Genomic DNA, 26,411 nt, shown 5'->3' with positions numbered 1-26,411 from the left:
CTTTAATTTCCAAACTACCTTCCTATTGCTTTTATCCTTCTCCCAGTAACTACATCTTAAGTTTCCTGTTTGACCATTCTATTGCTGCTGTGGTAGATGGTCACTGTTCTCTTAAATCTATTAACAGTGTTGTTCCTCAGGGGTTCTGTTCTGTCACATACTCTCTTCCTATTATTTATCAATGATCTAAACCAAACTTCTTGTCCCATCCACTCCTATGCTGATGATACTACCCTGCACTTTTTTCCATGTTTTTTTCATAGATGTCCAACTCTTCAGGAAGTAAACAGCTCATGCAGGGAAGACACAAAACACCAAACTTCTGATCTCTCTAGAATTTCTGATTGAGGCTGAGCAAACTTAGCATTACTCAATGCCTCAAAGACTCAATTCCTCCATCCATCAACTTAACACAACCTTCCAGATAACTATCCCCTCTTTTTCAGTAACATTCAACTGTCCTCCATTTTATACACTGAACATGCTCAGTCTATCCTTTATTTGTAATCTAAACTGGAAACTTCACATCTCATCTCTAGCTAAACCAGCTTCTAAGAAGTTAGGCATTCTGCGTCGTCTCTGGCAGTTTTTCTTGCATTTTCAGCTGCTAGCTCTGTACAGGGGCCTTATTCATCCATCTATGGAGTATACTTCACATGTATTGGAGGGTTCCACTCATACTGCTTTTTAAGATAGGGTGCAATCAAAAGCCTTTTGTCTTATCAACTCCTCACCCCTATTCCATCTACCTCTCTAATTCAGAAGTTAATCAGTATTCTCAGTCATTCATCCCTTTCTCTGGTAAACTCTTGAACTCCCTACCTGCTTCTGTATTTCCTCCTTCCTATGACTTTAACTCTTTCAAGAGGGAGGTTTCAAGACACTTATCCTCTGGAATTTGATCATTGTTTGGCTTCTCTTTGGGATCTGGCACTTAAGTGGGTCTTTTTTATTCCAAATCTTTGTTCCCTTTGTTCCCTTACATAAAAAGGAAAAAAATAATCTACTACTACTACTACTACTACTACTACTACTAATACTAATAATAATAATAATAATATCAATAATGGTAATGATAATAATAATAGTATTAATACATTAATATATAAGTTTAATAATTTTCAATGTAAATATAGTTCATCTTCAAAGTGATTGTGTTGGTTAGTACCAGATTCATATGACAACAAAGGAGGAGCAGGTCTCTCTCTCTCTCTCTCTCTCTCTCTCTCTCTCTCTCTCTCTCTCCTCTCTCTCTCTCTCTCTCTCTCTCTCTCTTCTCTCTCTCTCTCTCTCTCTCTCTCTCTCTCTCTCCTTTATCTTCTATTTTCATGAGTAGCATGTATACAGAGCTTTGGTGATGATCTCTTCTTTGGTGATGTCTCTCCCTCTCCTACTCTACACATGATGTGGTGCTGTATATGCTGAATATAAAAATTTGTAATGGGTTTTTATTGTGTATTTCAGTCTGTGGTTGTTTTGATTATGTATGAATTATATGCATATGGTGACCAAACCTGTGATCAGTACGAGTATTTCAACAAAGACTATTGAAACCACAATATAAAATAAGTCAAGTAGCCTATTATATATTCGTGAGCTTTATCTGCTAGAGGCACAACACATCTCTTCATTACTTAGTAACTGGTAAAGATTTATCTTGTGTACTGGTCATAATAAGTAAATACCTCATTTCTAAAGCCAAGAGTTGTTACTGGCACTTCCTATCATGCTTGAATTCCTGAATTTTCAACTTAAGAAATCTGATCGCTGTGTTTAGGGTCAATCCCCAGTCTTTTGCCTAAATATTTGGCCTTCAGAACTCAATCTATACTCATGGAAATATGGTATTAGGATTTTATGTCTTTATGTTATACTATAACATAAAGACTATAACATAAAGAACAGGTGAATGTAGTATCTATCTAAAAGGAGATAAAACTTTAACATCGAATGATAGACCTGTCAGCCTAATTTCTGTTGTATGTAAAATAATGGAGTCGGTAATAGCAAAGAATATTAAGAAGCATTTAGACAAACATAACTTGATAAATCAGTCACGGCATGGCTTCACAAAGGGGAAGTCTTACCTGGCGATCTTGTTAAGTTTTTACAATAAAGTTTATGAGGCGGCAGATAATGGTGATAGTTATGACATCCTATATCTGGCCTTTAGTGTAAAGCGTTTGACAAGGTACCCCATCAGAGGCTCCTGAGAAAGGTTAGGGCGCACAGGATAGATGGGGAGGTGTTACACTGGATAGAGTCGTGGCTAAGCAATAGGTGACAGAGAGTTGTAATAAACTTCTTTGAATCTGAGTGTGGTTAAATAATTAGTGGGGTGCCACAGGGATCAGTATTAGGGCCATTGTTGTTTTCAGTATATATCAGTGAAATTAGTAGTGATGTTAGTAAGTTTGCAGATGACACAAAGATAGATTAATTAGGTCAGAATCAGATGCCATTGCCTTGCAGGCAGATTTGGATGGGATGAATGAATGGACAGACAGATGGCATATGCAGTTTTATATTAACAAATGCAAAGTACTTAGCATACGTAGAGGAAACCCACACATTAGGTACACAATAAACAATGAAGCTCTGGTAGATTCAGTGTACAAAAAAGATTTGGGAGTTATAGTTAGCTCTGAACTCTGTCTAAGAAAGCAATGCATAGAGGCCAGAAACAGGGAAAATAGGGTATTAAGATTAATTTTTAGGAGTGTTAAAAGTAAAAGACCTGAAGTAAAATTAAAGTTAAATTTAGCACTGGTCAGACCTCACCTAGACTATGCTGTGCAGTTTCTGGTCCCCATATTATGGGAAGGATATAGGCCTATTAGAATTAGTATAAAAGAGAATGACTAAAAGGATACAGGGGATGAGAAGTATTCCTTACGAAGTGAGAATGAAGCTGTTAAATTTACATTCTTTAGAGAGATGTAGGTTAAGAGGGGACCTGATAGAAGTCTTTAAGTGGTGTAAGGATTATAACAAGGGGGATGTGAGCAGAATTCTTAGGATCAGTAACCAGGATAGACCAAGAAATAACAGGTTCAAGCTTGAAAAATTAGGGTTTAAAAAGAGGTAGGAAGGAATTGGTTCTCAAATAGAATGATAGATGAATGGATAGTTGTTAGTGCTGGGTCATTAGGAGCTTTAAGAGAAGATTAGACAGATTTATGGATAGGGTTGATAGTGGAAATAGGTAGGTATATTTCATACAGGGACCTGATGGCTTCTTGCAGCTTTACTTATTTCTTAGGTTCTTAACAGAACTAGCTTTACTTCTCAGGTTGGCTCCTTGAGCACAGCTGCAACCCAAGTGTTATTGATGGTGCCAAGAGTTATTTGATGATGCTGCAGACGAAGTGTCGTAATACCTTCAGGCGCTTCATGGCATAGTGGCCGGATAAATATGATTATAAGAAGGTAAGTTTGTGATATGCAGCAAGCATCATGAAATGGTTGTTATTTATGCATCAAGGATTTCATGAGTGTGTAGGGTAGTGACCTTATTTATGTTAATAGAGAAAGCTGATGGGGGAGGATGGGTCTAGAAAAATCTAATGCCAGGTTCCTCTCTCTCTCTCTCTCTCTCTCTCTCTCTCTCTCTCTCTCTCTCTCTCTCTCTCTCTCTCTCTCTCTCTCTCTCTCTCTCTCTCTCTCTCTCTCTCTCTCTCTCTCTCTCTCTCTCTCTCTCTCTCTCTCTCTCTCTCTCTCTCTCTCTCTCTCTCTCTCTCTCTCTCTCTCTCTCTCTCTCTCTCTCTCTCTCTCTCTCTCTCTCTCTCTCTCTCTCTCTCTCTCTCTCTCTCTCTCTCTCATAGTTAAAAAATAATCAGTACAATTTGCTGAGCTTGGGTGGGAAGTAGAAGGTTGTAGTGTTGCTTGCATTGCTCCTCCCATGTCTGTTAAGCCATTAGAATTTGTTGATGGTGCTACCAAAAATGGAGATAGCTGAGGTTGAGGAATAGTTAATCAATCCACTCTTCTAAAATCATGGTTAAAAGAACATAACACAGCTGTCTATGTAACTTTTGGTTAGGTTTTTATCATGACTTTCAAGTGTCACCTTGCGTACATTTACTCTAAAACTGAAGTGTGAAGATTCTTCATTCATGATAGGCTTATTTTACACATCCTAAAGATCACAAAGAAGAAAGAAACACATTTTGAATTAGATTTGAGAATTAATTGACATAAATATATCAAGGTTGATCACAAGTAATGTTCAAACTCTGATGAAAAGAGATTTGTAGATGCATTGAGAATATTTTTGGCCATGAGGTGAATTAATTTGAGATGTTCTTGTGGGTTTTTGGTTGCAGATATCTTGTATAGTACCACTACTAGTGTACAGCAGGCACAATTTCTGGGGCTCCTTGTGACTACATTAGTATTGTGAATGTATCACATTGTTATTGATTGGAGCTTCATAATGTCAAAATAATATATAATACATATTCCTTATCAGAATATGTTAGTTGAGTACTATCTATTAGTATAATATTTGAATTTACAAAGAAACCTACAGAGTGTGGTCATGTCAGCTGTGATGTATTTAATGAAGAATATGTTTTCTTGCAAATATTTTTATGAATATATTCAAACTTCAGGTGACTAAGTAATTTACACCCAGTTCCATTTAGGCTAATATTCCAAGTCCATTGACCAAGGAGCAAGAATTAGAACAGGCAGCCAAGCTGGCCATAAGAAGGAAAGCTCAGAGGCAGGCCAAGCAGGAGAGACAAAGGGAAAAGAAACAGCAAGAAAAAAAAAATGAACAAAGAAAAGCTTTGCAAGCTGAAGAAGATAAGAAAAAGTTTCTTGAACTTAGTGACAGAGAAAAGATATGTTATGTCTTTGTTTTCAGGATATTACTATAATCATGGACTTCTTCATTACACTTGGATATACTAGATCATGGATACAAGAGATGGCAAGAGGATATGAAGTTTCTTACTGTTCTAGTAGCATGTTTAGGTTATAGCAGTGGATGTGTCAGTCTATTAATTTTGTATCTGTTACAGGATCCATCCCTTATTCTTTGATGAATAGCTGCAGTAGATGTGTTTCTGCATGCAGGTGTACTGAAATTTGATCTTTGTAGTCTTTACTCCTTTAATTATCCCATTTTTTTCTTCTTTTCATTCCTAAGCTGCGAGGTTTCTTAAACATGCCTCTCACCACATGCAAGAGAGAGTTGACATTTTGCTAAAAGACAGTATGTTTTCAATCATTTGTGCTGCTCTCCATGCCTCTAATGTGTTAATCCCTTGCCTGTGGGGTTTCTTGCACATTTCTTCTCATATGTAAGGAACCTTTGGTAATTTGCCAAAAATAGCTTTTTTCAATTATAATTTGTGCATGCTTTTCTCATGTTAAATTAAATGATAATAGACTCATACATCCTTCATCATGAAAATGCAGAGACCAAAATTTCTCAGTTTAGAGGTGCAATTATCACCATGACAGCACACTGTTCAAATGACTGCCCCACAGTACAGGAGAGTGGGGGAACCTTCCCAGCTACTCTCATTCTAGCCTAATCTATATGCATATATATTTCCCTAACTTAAGGGGGATGTCCAGTTGGAAGACAAAAAAAAAAAAAAAAAAAAAAATGTGAACAGACACAGACACAGTAAATGTAATAAAAAAGTGCAGTGATGACTAATAAGAGAATGATGAGTAACACAAATGTTTAGGAGCCCCTACCTCAAAACATTTTTTTTATTATAAATGTCCAAAGCTTAACCATTGCTTCATAGATTCCCATCAAACCTTCAGGATTATTAGAATGGACTAAGATCTGCAAACGTATGCATTTATAATTTTAAATTGATTATTATACATACAAAAAAAAATCTTCATAAAGTCAAAACTTGCTGAAAGTTGAAAGGTGCAAGAAAAATTTCTTTCTCAAATTCAGTGATAAGAATCAGAATTTCAAACAGTCAGTTAGAGATCAGTAGTATACCTACATGAGTGGCACAACATCATATGATTTATTATTTTTTTTCCTAGGATTTTGAAAAGGGGCCTTAATTTTTTTTATTTCTGAAATTAAAAAAATAAAGGTAGAGGAATGTTGTATATGCCATGCCGTACCAGCGTAAAATTCTGTGTAAAACAAATAAACGGTATGGCAAAAACTCGTCATACTAAACATCCCCCTAAGTTACTCTCTTCCTTCCATTTATCTCCTTCTCAGCCTCTTTCCTTTGTTCTCTCTCTTCATACATTCCCTCTCCCTCTTACACTTAGCAAAACACATGCTTTTGTTTAGTAACACACCACAGTGATGCAGCTCACTGTAAAGCATCCTGATCAAGCTCATAGTCTCTATTTTCAGTGTCTTCAGTATTACTGACAATTGACACTGAGAATATGTTCAGTAGTGCCATTAGAGGAAGGTTACATTACATTGGGGTCAGTACACTGTCTCATATCACAAGGCACTAGTAGTTTAAAATAGCTGTCATCACTGTCTTCTCTTCTGACATCACTTCCAAGGCTATATACAGTAAAATCTAGCTCTACCTTTTAGCATTTTTACTAAGTGGTCTCTCATGAGCACCTTAACCCTATCATCTGCGGCTTTCCTGGATTTTTGCTCTTCCTGACTGGGGGATCATGTATTAAATATGAGTAAGTATCACTGAACGAACAATATTCTATTGATTGCCTCGCAGCAAAAGGGCCCAACATGTCATACAGTGCCATTCCATCTGATTACCAATAGTGTAGTACATATTATTAAATGCAATGTTGGCCATGATTTTTCCTAACGCCATTGCTCACATCTGCTTTCTCCACATCACTGTCATCATTTCACATCAGATGGATATACTCGTATTTTACACATACAGACATGCATGCACATACACACACACCACGCAACAGCCATGGCAGCCACCCTTGAATGATATTATGCAGAGGAAGAGAGGAAGCTGGACATTACACAGTTATGTCTGGTTTCATCAAGCTACCAGATGATGATTAGGAAAACTGAACCTAACATCAAGTTTTTATATTCAGCATATACAGCACCACATCATGTGTAGAGTAGGAGAGGGAGAGACATCACCAAAGAAGAGATCATCACCAAAGCTCTGTATACATGCTACTCATGAAAATAGAAGATAAAGGAGAGAGAGAGAGAGAGAGAGAGAGAGAGAGAGAGAGAGAGAGAGAGAGAGAGAGAGAGAGAGAGAGAGAGAGAGAGAGAGAGAGAGAGACCTGCTCCTCCTTTGTTGTCATATGAATCTGGTACTAACCAACACAATCACTTTGAAGATGAACTATATTTTCATTAAAAATTATTAAACTTATATATTAATGTATTATTACTATTATTATTATTATCATTATTATTATTATTATTATTATTATTATGAGTAGTAGTAGTAGTAGTAGTAGTAGATTATTTTTTTCCTTTTTATGTAAGGGAACAAAGGGAACAAAGATTTGGAATAAAAAAGACCCACTTAAGTGCCAGATCCCAAAGAGAAGCCAAACAATGGTCAAATTCCAGAGGATAAGTGTCTTGAAACCTCCCTCTTGAAAGAGTTAAAGTCATAGGAAGGAGGAAATACAGAAGCAGGTAGGGAGTTCAAGAGTTTACCAGAGAAAGGGATGAATGACTGAGAATACTGATTAACTTCTGAATTAGAGAGGTAGATGGAATAGGGGTGAGGAGTTGATAAGACAAAAGGCTTTTGATTGCACCCTATCTTAAAAAGCAGTATGAGTGGAACCCTCCAATACATGTGAAGTATACTCCATAGATGGATGAATAAGGCCCCTGTACAGAGCTAGCAGCTGAAAATGCAAGAAAAACTGCCAGAGACGACGCAGAATGCCTAACTTCTTAGAAGCTGGTTTAGCTAGAGATGAGATGTGAAGTTTCCAGTTTAGATTACAAATAAAGGATAGACTGAGCATGTTCAGTGTATAAAATGGAGGACAGTTGAATGTTACTGAAAAAGAGGGGATAGTTATCTGGAAGGTTGTGTTAAGTTGATGGATGGAGAAATTGAGTCTTTGAGGCATTGAGTAATGCTAAGTTTGCTCAGCCTCAATCAGAAATTTTAGAGGGATCAGAAGTTTGGTGTTTTGTGTCTTCCCTGCATGAGCTGTTTACTTCCTGAAGAGTTGGACATCTATGAAAAAAACATGGAAAAAAGTGCAGAGTAGTATCATCAGCATAGGAGTGGATGGGACAAGAAGTTTGGTTTAGATCATTGATAAATAACAGGAAGAGAGTAGGTGACAGGACAGAACCCCTGAGGAACAACACTTTTAATAGATTTAAGAGAACAGTGACCATCTACCACAGCAGCAATAGAATGGTCAAACAGGAAACTTAAGATGTAGTTACAGGGAGAAGGATAAAAGCAATAGGAAAGTAGTTTGGAAATTAAAGCTTTGTGCCAGATTCTATCAAAAGCTTTTGATATGTCTGAGGCAACAATGAAAGTTTCACCAAAATCTCTAAAAGAGGATGACCAAGATTCAGTAAGGAAAGCCAGAAGATCACCAGTAGAGTGGTCTTGACGGAAACCACACTGGCAATCAGATATGAGGTTGTGAAGAGATAGATGTTTAAGAATCTTTCTGTTCAGGATAGATTAAAAAAAAAAAAACTTGAGAGGCAAGAAATTAAAGCAATAGGATGGTAATTTGAGGGATTAGAGTGGTCACTGTTTTTAGTAACAGGTTAAATGTTGGCAAACTTCCAACAAGAAGGAAATGTAGATGTTGACAGACAGAGTTGAAAGAGCCTGACTAGGTAAGGTGCAAGCAGTTTTGGAATACATTAGGAGGGATCCCATTTTCTGACGGTTGAGGGCAGTAAGGGTATGGAAAACATCACTGTCTTAATGGGCAGCATGAAGTGGTAGGAGGGTGGGGGAGAAGGAGAAACAAGGCTCTAATCTTCCTAGGTAGAGTTATTAACAAAGATATGAGTGAAGAGTTCAGCTTTAGAGATTGATGAGATGGCAGTGTTGCCATCTGGTTGAAATAGAGAAGGGAAAGATGAAGTAAAATTATTGGAGACGTTTTTGGTTAGGTCCCAGAGGTCATGAGGGGAGTCAGATCTTCTAAAATTTTGGCATTTTCTAATTATGAAGGAGTTTTTGGCTAGTTGGAGAACAGATTTGGGATGATTCCAAGCAGAAATATAAAATGAACAAAATTCAGGTGATGGAAGGTTCAAGTATCTTTTGTGGGCCACCACTCTATCATGTATAGCACGAGAACATGCTGAGGTAAACTAAGATTTGAATGGTTTAGAGCAAGAGAAAGTGAGGAATGTACAGCTCCATGCCAGACACTATCACCTCACACTCAGCACACAGAGATGGGTGTGACATGCAAGCAATGGTCATTCCAAGGAAAATTAGAACTATATCTCCCCAGGTCACCCCAATTAGAAGAGGCAAAATGCCAGAGGCATCTCTGCTTTGGGGGGATCCTGTGGAGGAATTGGAGCAATAGGACAAGATACAGGGTTGTGATTGGAGAAGCCTAACAGAGAAGATAGGGTGACAGCATAATCGGAAGGGTTAGAGGTTAGGAAAAGGTCAAGAATGTTGGGTGTATCTCCTAGACCTAGACAGTTAGGAATACATGGAGGGTGTTGCATCAGTTGCTCTAGGTCGTGGATTGTAAGAAAGTTAAAGGCTACTTCACCAGGATGGTCACTGAAGGGAAAGGAAAGCCAAAGCTGGTGGTGAACAGTGAGGTCTCCAAGAATGGAGATCTCCATGAGAGGGAAGAGACTTGGGATGTGCTCCACTTTGGAAGTTAAGTCAAAGAATATTTTATAGTCAGAGGAGTTAGGTAAGAGGTATACAGCATAGATAATTTAGTTTGAGTGACTCGGTACAATCATTATTATCATTATAAACCAAACATGACAAGTAGTGAGGATGTGTGTGTGTGTGCGTGTGTGTGTGTGTGTGTGTGTGTGTGTGTGTGTGTGTGTGTGGTGCCCATGTGTGAGGATAAAGATTTCACACTTTAATCATTTGAATAAACAAGGAAGGAGGAGCAGGTCTCTCTCTCTCTCTCTCTCTCTCTCTCTCTCTCTCTCTCTCTCTCTCTCTCTCTCTCTCTCTCTCTCTCTCTCTCTCTCTCTCTCTCTCTGCTCACATTCCTATAAAATGTGGTGATTTAATTACTAGTACAGCACTCCAAGGTCATGAGATTTTTTTGATAGATGGATGTTAGATGTTAGAGGTTTCTACCCTTCATATAGGTGTTAGACCTATATACAAGGTATACCATAAATTACTAATATCCTGGCCAGAAATCAGGGGTTGAACTAAATTTGAGATTGAACTATACTTGGAAAAATATGGTAAGAGAAGCTGCAAGAAGCCATCAGGCCTACACAAGGTGTTCCCTCCATGAAACATTCTCCTCATCCATAAATTTGTCTTGTCTTTTTTTAAAACTCCCTAATGATTTAGCACTGACAACTTTATTATTGAGTGTTATTAAAGAAAGGGAAGATTTGGTTAGGAAGACTGTTGCGAAGAAAAAAAATGCATAACTGCTTTTGGGATCAAGGAGGAAAAGATAGACATGAGAAAAAAAAAGGAGCATTGCAGTGGATCTAGTAAAAGTTGTGACTGAACATGAGAATGATTGGTCAGGGTAGATGAGGAAGTAACAAGATTGGGGAAGTATACTGAAGTAAAAAGCCAACCAATGAGGATTAAATTTAAATCATAAATGGTAGCAGAAGAGGTACTAAGTGGAGCATGGGGATTAGGAAGAAAGGACAGATATAACATCTGGATACAGAGAGACATGAATGAGGAGAGAGGGAAAATGAGCGAATTGTGGAAGCAGGCTAAGAAAAAAAAAAAACTAAGCCAGAACAGAGGAGGAAAAGATAAAGTTCTACGGGAAAGTCAGGGACATGAGGTTGATAAAGTGGATGATTGGAAAAAAAGAAAGTGGAGTGAGAAATTGAAGAATGCTTACACTATTGTGAATGGGTTACTTTCTGCACAGGTTGAACTAAATGACTATTTAAGAGAGTATGCTCCAGATGTGATTGAAATTACTGAAATGAAGCTAAGTGACAACATTCTGGTGAATAATTTGGGTGAAGGAAAGTACAATGTATGGCTGAGAAACAAAAGTGAAAAACGAGGTGAAGTAATGATTTTGGTGAGAAAGCATTTATTGGCTCATGAGACTAATTGTGATTATGAACTGGCTGAAGCAATTAAAGATGGTGTGTAAGAGAAGGTGAAAAAAAGAGACTTTATAGTGGTATATATTCCTCCTGAAACAAATTCCTGGGGGATTGTGGAATACAAAGCTAAATTAGAGGATACACAAAGATGTGTGGAAGACATGATGGCAAGCAGGGACAATCTAATGATTACGGAAGATTTCAACTGCAAAGAGGTTAGGTGGGAAGAGTGATCAGCGGACAGAAGTGACAAGTCTTAGGGAGGAGAGTTGTTAAGGATGGCAATGGAGAATTCAGTGACACACAAGGTTCAGGGGAGAAGATGAACCCTCAAGGCTGGATTTAATTTTTATGGAAGAACCTGAAGTCGTCAAGGATATAAACTATAAATGTCCAATAGGTAAAAGTAACCATGTGGTGATGGAGTGCTCAATGAGAGTAGGAGGAAAGATACAAAAGAATAAGTACAACAGAATTCAAAGATTTAACTATGGAAGAACAGACTCTAGAAAATTGAGGAATTACTTTGAGCAAGTGGACTGGAACCAATTTGACAATTCAATTGGAATAGAAGATAAATGGGGAGAATTTATAAACATACACAATGAGGGTGTAAAGAGATTTGTCCCAAAGATAAGGAAACAAGAGGTTAAGAAGCAGGAGTGGTTTAATAAACAATGTGAGGAAGCAAGGAGGAAGAGAAATCTGGCCTGGATCAAATGGAAGAAAAGGAAAACAAGTAAGGTCTGGGAAAAATATAAAAGGAACAGAAATGAATACTCAAAGGTAAGGAGAAAAAAAAGAATCATGAAAAGGATATTATGGACAGATGTAATAATGAACTCTATAGATATGTGAATGGTAAAATGAAGAATAAGAAAGGTTTAAACAAACTGAAAATAAATGGTACTCATGTTGAGCAAGAAACAGAAATTGCAGAAGTTTTGAATGACTACTTTCAAAGTGTCTTCACTGAAGAGGGAACATTTGATAGACCAGTGATGACAGATGTGTCAGTAGGAGGAATAAGTGAGATTGAGGTAACAGTGGATGAGGTAAGAACAATGGATGGAAGACTTGGATGTGAGGAAGGTGCATGGACCTGATGGAGTATCTAATTGGGAGTTGAAAATCATCCTTTATTGAGAAACAGGATAACATTAACAAAATAATTATTTTTATTTTTTTTGAGTATGTTACACACAAAAAAAAACAAAAAAATGCCTGCAAAGTACCTATATGAGGAAACAAAAAGACACTACGAGAAAAGTGTATTATGAGTGTTTCTAAGCTATACAAAAACACGAAAGCTATTGTCACGAGAGGGCAAGATCATGAAGATACCCAGACTGAGTCCCAGCTGAAGTGGAGGATGACGTCACACTACGTCACCTCGCCGGCCGCCTACCCTGGGGCTCGGGAGTATCACGTGACGTGTAGCAGCCCTGGGATTGGTGGCGGAACAGTTTGGGAGACAGAGTGGCGGGAGAGCACTGGTGAGGGAAGAAAGCCCGCGCGTCGCCGACACTGCCTCCTGTACTTGTATGTGCCTTTGTGAGCTGGAGCGAGGCGTCAAGAAGCCTTCCGAGGGTCGACAAGAGGCCCGGGGTGCCGAGCTACAGCATAGGACTACTGTGTAGTGTGAGCAACGGAGAATAGAGGGCCAGAAGCCACAAGTGTGTTTTACTACTCGCCTTCTGAGGGGAGCCAGGGGAGAACACGGAGCGCCGCGGGGTAAGTTCACCGTCACGTATGCAGGAAGCACCGGACCCTAAAAGTGTAAGTGTGACTGCCCACGGGGTGGTGAAGTTACAGTGGTGTCAGGAGTGGGATGAGTTAAGTGCTAACTGTGTGCGTCGCGGTGTGTTACCGAGTGTGCGTGTGTATTGCACAGGGGAGGCGAGCAGCGGTGGTACGGGTAACGTACTTGTGGATCGCAGCGGGCGGGCGGACGGTGCAGTGTGTTTTGCCATGGTAAGCTGCGTGTTGTGTTAAGTTACGGTGCCTTACAGTAATTAAGTCAGCATGGCGGCGAAAGAAATCACACTAGCGGATGTTATGAGTGCCCTGAAGGCGCAGGGAGAGGTACAGCATGCTGAGTTGCAAGCGGTGACGAGCAGTGTAGACCGTGTATTTAAGGAGGTTATGGGGCTCGTGAAGGAGGAGTGTTCACGGGTTAAAGACGAGGTGTTAAGTGAAGTGTTCACCAAGGATCAGGTGAAGGGAGAGGTGGAAAAAGCGGCCAGTGAACTGAGGAGATATGTGGATGAGGTTGTGGCGGCACAGGCGCCTCCTGTACTCTCTCAGCATAAAGGCACGCTGTTCCGGTCAAGTGGGCGTGCTAGTGAGACTGAGGGGGGGAGTGACGAAGAGGAGGAGGATAATAGTTGTCACGGAAGCCTAAACAGCCTTTCTCCATTGGCCAAGGTGATACCGTCTCCCCTACGCTCTCCTGTAAACGTCTTATCACCTCCACCATCCCCGACAGCCTCAGTAAAGTCGTACCCCTCTGCTGCCAGCTCCACGTCACGGAGGCTGAAGGACGGGACGAGGCGCCGGCCACAGGAGTTCGATGGAACAGTGTCTTGGGAAGCGTATAAGACACAGTTCGAGCTCTTGGCCAGCGCCCGCCAGTGGAGTCGCCCTGAGATGGCCATGCAGCTGGTGTGGGCACTCAAAGGACCGGCATTAGAAGTCCTGAACCAGCTGCCAGCTGCCCAGCGGTGCTCGTATAGTAAAGTGACGGCGACACTGGAGAGGAGGTACGGGTACCAGCACCAAACCGAGGTGTTCAGGACAAGGTTCCGGGCCAGGTTACGAGGCCCGGGGGAGACCCTGACACGCCTGGCGCAGGATTTGGAGGTGCTGGTGCGGCGTGCGTACCCGGAGGCCAGTGAGGAGATGATCATCATTCTCCTGCGGGATCAGTTCGTTGATGCCATCGATAACCAACAACTGAGGATATACGTCCAGCAGGCACACCCCAAGGACCTTCAGGAGGCCCTGGCGAGGGGCCTGGAGATGGAGTCATTTCTCCGGACGACGCAGGAGCGACCCAGCGGGAATTATGTCCCGCAGAGAGTGAAGGCAAAGAGAGGGGCCGTGCAGAAGGCCTACTCTAGCCCTTCACCGCCCCTAGGTGAGTTCAGGGGTAAGTGCTACTCTTGCGGGCAGCAAGGGCACACCAAGAGGTACTGCCCGCAGGGATCGAGTAGCGGAAAGGCTGTCAACGGCAGAGCAGGGCAATACCAGTACAAACCCTGTTGTTGGAACTGCGGTCAGGGGCACAAGATGGCAGAGTGTGCCCTCGTCTCTCCCAGGGATAGCAAGGAGGCTGGGGGAAACGGAAAGAGGCTGGTGGAAGGGGTCGAGCGCCAGCCAGAGAGCCAGAGACCCCAGTCCGCCTAAGTTGCCGCGCCGAGGGTGCCCGGACAGTGCAGGTGGGCGGGCAAGTGGATGGCAAATCTTGCTGCCTCACTGTGGACTCGGGCGCGGAACGTACCTTCGTGCAGGACGGGGTGGTGGCAACTGGACAGCCCCCGGTGGCCCAGCAACAACTGTGTGGTATTACAGGGCACTGCACACAGCTGAGGGGACCAGTGCATGCCAGGATTGCGGTTGGCAGCACGAAGGAGCATCTTCCCGTCTTTGTAGCGGACGTCGGGGAGAACTTGCTCGGCCTAGACTACCTGAAGCAGAGCAGGGCGGTGCTGGACTTCGGGGAAATGACTATGTCGGTCAGAGGTAGTGTGGTGCCGCTACAGGAGGGCGGTGTTGACGCAGAGGAGTGTGAAGCTTCACTTGAAACTCACCGAGCCCATACTGCGTCCCTACCCGAAGCCAGCCACCGCTGCCGTCTCAGTAAGGAACAGAAGAAGGAAGTGCTGAGTCTGTATGCAGATGTTTTCTCGCAGGGAGATAATGACCTGGGCCGGACCAGTCTGGTTAAACACCGCATTCACACAGGGGATAGTCGGCCGGTTAAGTTGCCGCCCCGCCGGATTGCGCCTGCTCGTCGGCTGGAAGTGGAAAAAGCCGTGGAGGAGTTGCGCGCGCAAGGGATAATCGAAAAGTCGGCTAGTCCCTGGAGTGCTGCTGTTGTCCTCGTTAAGAAGAAGGATGGGTCTACCAGGTGTTGTGTGGACTATCGGGGCCTTAACGCGGTGACGACAAAGGACTCTTACCCTCTACCGAGGGTGGATGACACGCTTGACGCGCTCACGGGGGCCCAGTGGTTCTCCACCTTAGACTTGAAATCAGGTTACCATCAAGTTGAGGTTGCGGAGGAGGACAGAGAGAAAACGGCCTTCTCGTATGGGCAGGGACTGTATCAGTTTAAAGTGATGAGTTTTGGTCTGGTGAATGCCCCGGCCACCTTTGAGCGTCTAATGGAGCGTGTGTTGGATGGGTTGCTGTGGAAAAGCGCCCTGGTGTACTTGGACGATGTGCTAGTGTACGGGAATTCGTTCAAGGGGGCTCTGGAGAGGCTTAAGACAGTGTTGGACAGGTTCAGGGGGGCAAATGTGAAACTCAGTCCAAAGAAGTGTAGCCTGTTCCAGAGGGAAGTGCCGTTTCTGGGTCACATAGTGAGTAGTGAGGGAGTGAAAACAGACCCTGGTAAGGTAGAGTCAGTTAAGGAGTGGCCAGTGCCGCGCAGTGTGACGGAAGTGCGCGGGTTCCTTGGGTTGTGTACGTACTACCGGAGGTTTGTGAAGGGTTTTGCGCAAATTGCGGTGCCACTCCATCACTTGACTCGTAAAGGGGCATGCTTTCACTGGAGCGAGGACTGTCAACGGGCCTTTGAAACTCTGAAAGAGGCTCTCGCTAACGCCCCTGTGTTACCGTACCCGGATCCAATGAAACCATATGTGTTGGATTGTTGTTGTTGCTCCCTTACAGGTGTATCAGGTTGGGGCACCTATGGAGAGGGTGGCAGTGGACATCCTGGGTCCGTTCCCTCAGACACTGAGAGGTAACTGCTTTGTGTGTGTGACCATGGACTACTTCACTAAATGGCCGGAAGCGTATCCGCTGCCAAACCATGAGGCTGCCACCGTGGCAGGTGTGTTAGTGGACGAGTTCTTCGCCCGGTTTGGCGTGCCGCACGAGCTGCACTCTGACCAGGGCAGGGAGTTTGAGTCAGCAGTATTCCGGGAGTGCTGCCAGTTGCTGGGCGTCAAGAAAACTCATACTACACCCCTGCGGCCGCAGTCGGATGGCATGGTGGAACGCTACAACCGCACGTTGGGGCAGGAGTTGGCCAAATATTGCCAGGAAGGGCAGGAGGACTGGGACTTAAAAATCCCCCTGCTTCTCTTGGCCTACCGGTCCGCCGTGCATGAGGTGACCGGTTACACGCCAGCCCGGCTGATGTGTGGGCGGGAGCTCCGGCTACCAGTGGACCTCGTGACTGGCAGGCCGCCGGACGAAGACCTGCCCACTACCATCACCCAGTACGCTACAGCCCTACAGGACCGTCTCCGGGAGGTGCACCATCAGGTGAGGGGTAACCTGAAGGTGTCCGGTGAGGCGATGAAGGACCGGTACGACCGCCGGGCAACGGCACCACCCTTTAGCGAGGGGGATCAGGTGTGGCTGCACAACCCTCGGCGTAAGAAAGGATTGTCCCCTAAGCTCCAGAGCCCCTGGGAGGGGCCATACGTGGTGGAGAAGGTCATCTCGGACGTCACCTTCAGGATACGCCAAGGGCCAAGGAAGCGGGCACTGGTGGTGCACGCTGACAGGCTCTGGAGTTACCATGGCCCTGGAAGCTTCTCCTGGGGAGAGCGAGCTGCTCTCCTGACCAGTGACGAAGAGGAGGACAAGGACAAGGGCCTTGGGGACGACGAGCCGCTGGTGATGGAGGAAGGTGGAGCGGATGAGTTGTGTCCCTTGGAGGGGGCACTGGCGGATGTCGACGCTGGACCTGTAGTAGGGAGACCCAGACGGGAGCGGCATCCACCCAAATGGAGTGAGGATTATGTTCTTTGTTGATTTTTGATATACCTAAAGTTGAAGTATTATTTTCTTGTTTTTGGGGGTGTATCTGTAACCTAAAGGGAATAGAGAGAGTTGGGGAGCGAGGGCGCTCAGTCTCTTTACAGGAGGGGGTAGTGTCACGAGAGGGCAAGATCATGAAGATACCCAGACTGAGTCCCAGCTGAAGTGGAGGATGACGTCACACTACGTCACCTCGCCGGCCGCCTACCCTGGGGCTCGGGAGTATCACGTGACGTGTAGCAGCCCTGGGATTGGTGGCGGAACAGTTTGGGAGACAGAGTGGCGGGAGAGCACTGGTGAGGGAAGAAAGCCCGCGCGTCGCCGACACTGCCTCCTGTACTTGTATGTGCCTTTGTGAGCTGGAGCGAGGCGTCAAGAAGCCTTCCGAGGGTCGACAAGAGGCCCGGGGTGCCGAGCTACAGCATAGGACTACTGTGTAGTGTGAGCAACGGAGAATAGAGGGCCAGAAGCCACAAGTGTGTTTTACTACTCGCCTTCTGAGGGGAGCCAGGGGAGAACACGGAGAACCGCGGGGTAAGTTCACCGTCACGTATGCAGGAAGCACCGGACCCTAAAAGTGTAAGTGTGACTGCCCACGGGGTGGTGAAGTTACACTATAAATAGCACTGTATGGAGAAACAGAAAAAAAAAAAATGTATTTTGAGTGTATTTCACGTTTGTTAGTTGCCAGAATGCCAAAATACAAGCTAATACGAGCTCTTTTGAGTGTTTATGAGCGTGCTACTCAACAAAACGCTACAAAAGCCCTGAAAACACCCTATATGAAAAAACGAAATATCCATATTCAAAACTTCTCTTTTAAGTATTTTTGAACTGCTTACGAACCAAAAACGACAAAGTACATGCAAAACACCCTTTATGAATTAAATTAAAATAATATTTTAATTGTTTTGAGCTTGTTACGTAGAAAAAATCCAAAATGCATGGAAATGACCCTAGATGGGGAAACAAAAAGTCGTTACTAGAAATGTTTATTAAAAGTGTTTTTAATGTTTTTAGGTACCAAAATGCGAAAACGCGTTAATTACTACTCTATATGGCGAAACAGAACACCATTACCAAAAAAAAAGTATTTAATGTTTCTTCTCATTCTTAGGCACTAAAACGCCAAAATGCATGCAAAATGCATGGAGAAGGGATTACAAGGAAAAATACGTTTTGAGTGTTTTTGTGCATGTTAGGCACAAGGACGCTTAAAAGAATGGAAAGAATGGGAATAGAAAACGACATTACCAAAAACAAGTGTTTTGGATGTTTGTTTTTTTTTTTGCTTCATACGTACTAAAATGCTGAAAAAGCATGCAAAACACCCTTTATGAAAAAAAAAAGAATGACATTACCAAAAACAAGTATTTTAACAGTTTTGAGCTTGTTACCTAGAAAAAATTAAAAATACATATAAAGTACCCAATTAGAGGAAACGAAAAGGCTTTCCAAGAAACGTGTATTATGATTATTATTATTATTTTTTTTTTTTTAGCTTCTATGGAACCAAAATGCTAAATCGCATAAATTTATGTTTTTCTATATGAAGAAACAGAACAGCATTAACAAAACATGCATTTTCAGTGAATTTAACATTTTTAGGTTCCAAAAAGTCCAAATACATGCGTTGCACCCCAAATGGGGAAATGAAGCACGGCATCGAAAAAAAAAAAACGTGTATGTGAGGATACCGTATGTGAGGATAGAAAACCGCATTACCAAAAATGTGTCTTTTAAGTGTTTTTCAGCTTATTACGTATCAAAAACTAGTATATTGGAAAACCACCTTCATGGAAAAGCAGAATAATATTACCAAAAACAACTTTTTAAGTGTTTTTAAGATTGCTTTGTAAAAAATACAAAAATGCACAATAAAAAAAAGTATATTGGGAAACGCAAGAAAATTACGAGACCCGTGAATTATAAGTGTTTTTTTTTTTTACCTTCTTACGTACCAAATTGCTAAAGCTCACGAACAGCAGAGAGAGAGAGAGATAGAGAGAGAGAGAGAGAGAGAGAGAGAGAGAGAGAGAGAGAGAGAGAGAGAGAGAGAGAATGCCCTAAGTATGAGGACACAAAGAGAAGGATTGACAACGGGAGGGGATGAGAGGGTGAAAGGAAGGGGGTTCTTAAAGTGTGTGTGTGTGTGTGTGTGTGTGTGTGTGTGTATCGCATGGTCGTGTAAATATTTTGTAATTGATTTCATTAGCATCACTTTTCTAATCTCTCGCCCCTTGTCTCGAGTGATTGTTGTAGGGGTCAGGTTAATTAGATCAAGATTTTATGCGTGTACACCTGGACGGAGAATACAAACGGGCAAGGTCAGGCCGAGGAGGATTAATTTGTTCTTTCTACCGTGTAATGTCAATGGCAAGGTCACGTGGGCCTGGGCGCAACGTGACCTGGCTGGGGCTTGGGGAAGGAGGCGTGTGGGGAGGGATTACTCGTGCATGACTGCCACTGATGTCCTTTCACTCCACTAATAATGATTACACTGCCCTGCATTGTTTTTGAGGTTGGGATATTACTAGACTTTTCTGGGTGTATTTTGCATGCTGATTTCAGAAATGTTATCCATTTTCAACTCAGTCAGGCCAGAATTCTGTGCTATAGCATTGTTAATAAAATGCCTGGGTGGCAATTATTACATATTTCTAAAAAAATATCGTATACATGTCAACAGTCGACACCTGCCGAAACGATAATTACTCCCAGTGAGGTCTAAAGCACTGTTCAGGGGGTGCTGTGAACTTATCATCAAACCCAGCTGTGACCTCACTGAACGTTTCCCTTTGTGTCTCACAACACAAGGGGGCAGTCACAGCCTGCCCTCTAAAGACAACTCTCTTCCTCCACACAAAACCACAAGCACCTAATAACACACACACCCTTCACTCAAAAATTTTAAAATCATCATGGCGTCTCCTACACCAGCCTCGGAGTCCCCATCTGGGAAGGGGACCACAAATGTCCCCAGGCCGACGACCCTAAGTGTCTTGACACCCCCCTCAACTTTTTCTTCATTAACTTCTGCAACATTCGCGGTCTAAGATCTAATTTTCAATCTGTAGAACACCACCTCTCCTCTTCTAAACCTCATCTTCTTTTCCTCACTGAAACTCAGGTTTCTGAGGCAACTGACAGTAGCCCCTTTTCTGTACCCTCCTACTTTCTCTATCCTCATTTTCGATCCAAAGCTGGATGCTGCGTAAATGTGCGCAATGACTTAACCTGCTCTTGTGCCCACGCTCTTGAATCTTCCGAGTTTTCCACCATCTGGCTACGACTACAGAGTCACTGTCATACTAAATTTATCTGTGCTGTATACCTCTCACCTAACTCCTCTGACTATAAGAAATTCTTTGACTACTTAACTTGCAAAGTGGAGCACATTCTGACCCTCTTGCCTTTTGTAGAGATCTCCATTCTTGGAGACTTCAATGTTCACCACCAGCTTTGGCTTTCCTCTAGCTTCACTGACCATCCTGGTGAACTAGCCTACAACTTTGCTATCCTCCATGACCTAGAGCAATTGGTGCAACACCCTACTCGTATTCCTGACCGTCTTGGAGATACGCCCAACATTCTTGAACTTTTCCTGACCTCTAATCCTTCTGCTTATGTTGTCACCCTTTCTTTTCCGTTGGGCTCCTCCGATCACAGTCTCATATCTTTATCTTGTCCTATCACTCCAATCCCTCCTCAGGATCCCCCTAAGCGAAGGTGCCTCTGGCGTTTTGCCTCTGCTAGTTGGGGGGACCTGAGGAGGTATTTTGCTGATTTTCCTTGGAATGACTACTGCATCCGTGTCAGAGACCCGTCTTTGTGTGCTGAGCGTATAACAGAGGTGATAGTGTCTGGCATGGAGGCATACATTCCTCACTCTTTTTCTCGTCCTAAACCTTCTAAACCTTGGTTTAACACAGCTTGTTCTCGTGCTATACATGATAGAGAGGTGGCCCACAAAAGGTACTTAAGCCTTCCATCACCAGAATCTCATGCACTTTATATTTCTGCCCGGAACCATGCCAAGTCTGTTCTTCAACTAGCCAAAAACTCCTTCATTAACAAAAAATGTCAAAACCTTTCAAGATCTAACTCCCCTCGTGATTTCTGGCATCTAGCCAAAAATATCTCCAATAACTTTGCTTCTTCTTCTTTCCCTCCTCTATTTCAACCAGATGGCACCACTGCTATCACATCTATTTCTAAAGCTGAACTCTTTGCTCAAACATTTGCTAAAAACTCTAGCTTGGACGATTCTGGGCTTGTTCCTCCCTCTCCTCCACCCTCTGACTACTTCATGCCACGTATTAAAATTCTTCGCAATGATGTTTTCCATGCCCTCGTTGGCCTAAACCCTCGGAAGGTTTATGGACCTGATGGGGTCCCTCCTATTGTTCTCCGAAACTGTGCCTCCGTGCTTGCACTTTGCCTAGTCAAACTCTTTCAGCTCTGTCTGTCAACATCTACCTTTCCTTCTTGCTGGAAGTTTGCCTACATTCAACCTGTTCCTAAAAAGGGTGACCGTTCTAATCCCTCAAACTACCGTCCTATTGCTTTAATTTCCTGCCTATCTAAAGTTTTTGAATCTATCCTCAACAGGAAGATTCTTAAACATGTATCACTTCACAACCTTCTATCTGATCGCCAGTATGGGTTCCGTCAAGGCCGCTCTACTGGTGATCTTCTGGCTTTCCTTACTGAGTCTTGGTCATCTTCTTTTAGAGATTTTGGTGAAACTTTTGCTGTTGCCTTGGACATATCAAAAGCTTTTGATAGAGTCTGGCACAAAGCTTTGATTTCCAAACTGCCCTCCTACGGTTTCTATCCTTCTCTCTGTAACTTCATCTCAAGTTTCCTTTCAGACCGTTCTGTTGCTGCTGTGGTAGACGGTCGCTGTTCTTCTCCTAAATCTATTAATAGTGGTGTTCCTCAGGGTTCTGTCCTGTCACCACTCTCTTCTTATTATTCATTAATGATCTTCTAAACCAAACTTCTTGTCCTATCCACTCCTACGCTGATGATACCACCCTGCACTTTCCCACGTCTTTTCATAGACGTCAAACCCTTCACGAGGTAAACATATCACGCAGGGAAGCCACAGAACGCCTGACTTCTGATCTTTCTAAAATTTCTGATTGGGGCAGAGCAAACTTGGTATTGTTCAATGCCTCAAAAACTCAATTCCTCCATCTATCAACAAGACACAACCTTCCAGACAACTATCCCCCCTTCTTCAATGACACTCAACTGTCCCCCTCTTCTACACTGAACATCCTCGGTCTGTCCTTTACTTATAATCTGAACTGGAAACTTCACATCTCATCTCTAGCTAAAACAGCTTCTATGAAGTTAAGCGTTCTGAGACGCTAACTCTATACAAGGGCCTTATCCGTCCTTGTATGGAGTATGCTTCACATGTCTGGGGGGGGGGTTCCACTCATACTGCTCTTCTAGACAGGGTGGAATCAAAAGCTTTTCGTCTCATCAACTCCTCTCCTCTAACTGACTGTCTTCAGCCTCTCTCTCACCGCCGCAATGTTGCATATCTAGCTGTCTTCTACCGCTATTTTCATGCTAAGTGCTCTTCTGATCTTGCTAACTGCATGCCTCCCCTCCTTCCGCGGCCTCGCTGCACAAGACTTTGTTCTTTCTCTCACCCCTATTCTGTCCACCTCTCTAACGCAAGAGTTAACCAGTATTCTCAATCATTCATCCCTTTCTCTGGTAAACTCTGGAACTCCCTGCCTGCTTCTGTATTTCCACCTTCCTATGACTTGAATTCCTTCAAGAGGGAGGTTTCAAGACACTTATCCATCAATTTTTGACCACTGCTTTGACCCTTTTATGGGACTGGCATTTCAGTGGGCATTTTTTTTTATTAGATTTTTGTTGCCCTTGGCCAGTGTCCTTCCTACATAAAAAAAAGGATAATATTACCAAACACAAGTATTTTGAGTGTTTTTGAGCTTGTCTATGAAAACGTGAAAATGCATATAAAGAACATTATTACAAGAAACGTGTACTATGAGTGTTTTTGAGCCTTTTAGTTATCAAAACATTAAAACGCATTATTAGCACTCCATATGGAAAAATTGAACAACATTACCAAAAACGTGTATTTTGAGTACACATGTGCACTGTTTATCGCCTGACGCCTTCATCATGCCTGAAGTTGTAGAAAAGAGGAAGCGTGTTGTACTTACACTTAAGCAGAAGGTAGACATTTGTCGACAATTAGAGAGAGGTGAAAGCAGACAGCAACTAATGGCAGAATATGGTGTGGGCTCATCAACTATTTATGACATTAAATCCCAAACGAAAAAGTTGCGGGATTACATGAAAGCCACCGACACCCCAAAGGCAGCGGAAAATCGTCACAAACTGCAGTATCATCGTGGTGAAATGATGGACAGTGTTATAGAGTGGTTCAGCTTGAAAAGATCAGAAGGAGTCACAATTACAGGCCCAATGCTACAAGAGAAAGGGCGTGATTTAGCTAAAAAGACGGGCGAGGAAGGGGAATGCCAGTTCTCTGATGGCTGGCTCCACAGGTTCAAGGTTCGTTACGGCATAAGGAAGCTGGACATCTCGGGAGAATCAAAATCTGCCAACTTATCCTCAGCTGAAGAGTTTGTCGACAGGTAAGAAGAGAAAGAGAGAGAGAGAGAGAGTGAGAGAGAGAGAGAGAGAGAGAGAGAGAGAGAGAGAGAGAGAGAGAGAGAGAGAGAGAGAGAGAGAGAGAAAAAAAGCCAACCTAATTTCTTTATCTAATCCTCGTTCTGTTTTTATTTCTTATAGGTTTGTGAAGATAGTTGAGGAGCATAACCTGACGTCTGAGCAGATTTACAACGCCGACGAGACTGGCCTGTTCTACCGCTGTCTGCCAAGAACCACACTTGCAAGCGAGTCCGAGGGAGACGTGAAGGAATTCAAACAGAGCAAGGACAGGCTGACAGTTCTGTGCTGCGCTAACATGGCTGGTACGCACAAAGTCAAGTTGTGCGTGGTTGGCAAGCACAAGAAGCCGCGCTGTTTTAAGAACGTGAATTACCTGCCTGTCGATTATCGTAACCAACGAAGTGCTTGGATGACAGCTAAAATTTTCCTTGACTGGTTCAAGCATTGCTTTGTGCCATCTGTCAAGGAAAATCTGAAGAAAAATGGTCTACCAGAGGACAGTAAGGTAGTTTAATTATTAGATAATTGTAGAGCTCATCCACCAGCAGAGGAACTTGTTGTGGGAAATATTTTTCCTGTATATTTGCTCCCTAATGTCACAAGTGTTATTCAACCCATGGATCAGGGAGTCATTCAAAATTTTAAGATGAGCTATCGTAAGAGTTTCCTTCGCAAACTTGTTAATTATGAGGACGGCACAATCCCCGAGTTCCAAAAACAGTTTAATGTTAAGGATGCGATATTCATGGCTTCACTTGCTTGGCTAGACGTTAAAAGGCAAACATTGATGTGATGTTGGCGCAAATTGTACCCTTTGATGATGTGTGATGATGAGGATGATGAGGAGTTTGAAGGGTTTGTAGGTGGCATGAAAAATTCGGTGGTGAGCGAGCTGAGGGAAATGGGGGGAAATGTGCAACTGAAAGTGACAGATGAAGCGTTACAGGAATGGGTGGACGTGGACGAAAATCAGGCCGTAACATTCACTCTCACAGACGAGGAACTTATCAACGCTGTAGTAGAAGATCATTTAGAGAAAATTAGTGATGATAGTGATGATGATGATGATGATATTAATGAGCCTAAAGTAACTTGGCAACAGGCTGCAAAACACATAGCTAGCTTTGTCAGATTTGCTGAGCAGTGCACATATATGTCAACCCGAGATGTTATGACCCTTCACTGCATTGAGAATGAGTTTTTGCAGCAAAGAAGAAGGAGCTGCAAACAAGGAGGCATTAGAAACTATTTTAAAGTAGCTTGTAAGGGAAAAGAAGTGGGGCAAACAAGTACAGAATCTGATGATGTTGATGACCCGGAGGGTGTTGAATGAGAGGTGTGGGGAGCGAAAAAGTGTCACAAACACTCGTACATTTTCATATCTTTATTGTATGCTATACATGTTGGCTAATATTGAATGAAGCAAATAAGTCTATACGTACTTTATTTTTGTAACCCATCAACTTATTTATAAGAGGAAAGTATTAAAGAGAATGTTAGTACAGTAGCATTGTGTGTTGGTGAGTGTGAGGTGGCAGCGCCGGTGGCGACGCGCGGCACAGCGATCAGCTGATCTTTGTTATGGTAAGATGCGTGAGTGTAGGGTGGTGATTGTGGAGATAATTTCACTTCTATTCAAATATCCGGCAACTTCTGGTATCCGGCATGTCGGCGGTTCCGTTGATCCCGGATAAGAGGGATTTTACTGTATATTTCACATTTTCAGGTGCCATAACGCATAACATTGCATCCAAAGCACTCTATAATTATGAAGAAATGAAAAGTGTCTTTTGATAGTTTATGAGCGTGTTAGCCATCAAAACGCTAAAAGCCATGGAAAGCATTCTATATGGAAAAAGAAAACAACATTACCAAAAACATGTCTTTTGAGTGTTTTTCAACTACTTACATACCAAAACACTAAAACACATGCAAAACACCATTTAAAGAGAAAGAGGATAGCATTGCCAAAAACAAATATTTTGAGTGTTTTAGTTAGTTACGTAGAAAAACACCAAAATACATGGAAACGACATGGAAATATGGAGAAACGACATTATGAGAAACGTGTATTATGAGTGTTTTTGAGGTTCTTAAGTATCAAAAGGCTAAAACGTTTGAATAGCACTCTAAATGGAGAAAAAGAACAACTTTACGAAAAACGTGTATTTTCTTTTTTCTTTTTTTTTTCAGTTTGGTACAAAAAAGCTAAAATGATAGTAATGCCTCCTATATGGAAAAACGAAACACCACCAGAAATTTTAAAGTGTTTTTGAGCGTGTTAGGCACCAAAAATATAAAAAAGCATGAAATTGACCCTGTATGGGAATGCATTACGTAAAACGTGTCCTTTTAGTATTTTCTAATTTCATACATATCAAAACACTAAAACACATTCAAAATACACTTTATGGAGAAATAAAATAACACTACCAAAAACAAGTATTTTGAATATTTTTGAGCTAGTTACGTAGAAAAACGTCAAAATGCACGTAAAGTATTCAAT

The 26,411-nt window shown here is 42.5% G+C and overlaps 3 protein-coding genes across 4 annotated transcripts in view; all 3 read left to right on the top strand.

Annotated features, from left to right (window-relative positions):
* The window catches only part of LOC135094264 (uncharacterized), a 52,699-nt gene extending 46,430 nt beyond the window's left edge, over positions 1–6,269 (top strand). For both annotated transcript variants that reach the window (XR_010263687.1, XM_063994246.1), the window contains 2 exons: positions 3,293–3,429; positions 4,647–6,269. The gene's annotated coding sequence lies outside the window, so the exon portion shown is untranslated. The remainder of the gene's footprint in view (positions 1–3,292; positions 3,430–4,646) is intronic.
* Positions 6,270–16,210: 9,941 nt separating this feature from the next.
* On the top strand, positions 16,211–17,209 carry LOC135094306 (protein NYNRIN-like). The gene has a single exon (XM_063994302.1). The coding sequence runs from the start codon at positions 16,211–16,213 to the stop codon at positions 17,207–17,209; it is 999 nt and encodes a 332-aa protein (XP_063850372.1).
* Positions 17,210–23,563: 6,354 nt separating this feature from the next.
* On the top strand, positions 23,564–24,419 carry LOC135094305 (jerky protein homolog). Its single transcript, XM_063994301.1, has 2 exons — positions 23,564–23,868; positions 24,026–24,419. The coding sequence occupies exons 1-2, from the start codon at positions 23,564–23,566 to the stop codon at positions 24,417–24,419; spliced, it is 699 nt and encodes a 232-aa protein (XP_063850371.1).
* The last annotated feature ends 1,992 nt before the right edge of the window (positions 24,420–26,411 follow it).

The sequence above is a fragment of the Scylla paramamosain genome, chromosome 45 (genome assembly GCF_035594125.1).
Source record: "Scylla paramamosain isolate STU-SP2022 chromosome 45, ASM3559412v1, whole genome shotgun sequence".
NCBI classification, from domain to species: Eukaryota; Metazoa; Arthropoda; class Malacostraca; order Decapoda; family Portunidae; genus Scylla; species Scylla paramamosain.
Note: the sequence above shows the minus strand (reverse complement) of the source record. Positions and strands in the feature narration are given on the sequence as shown.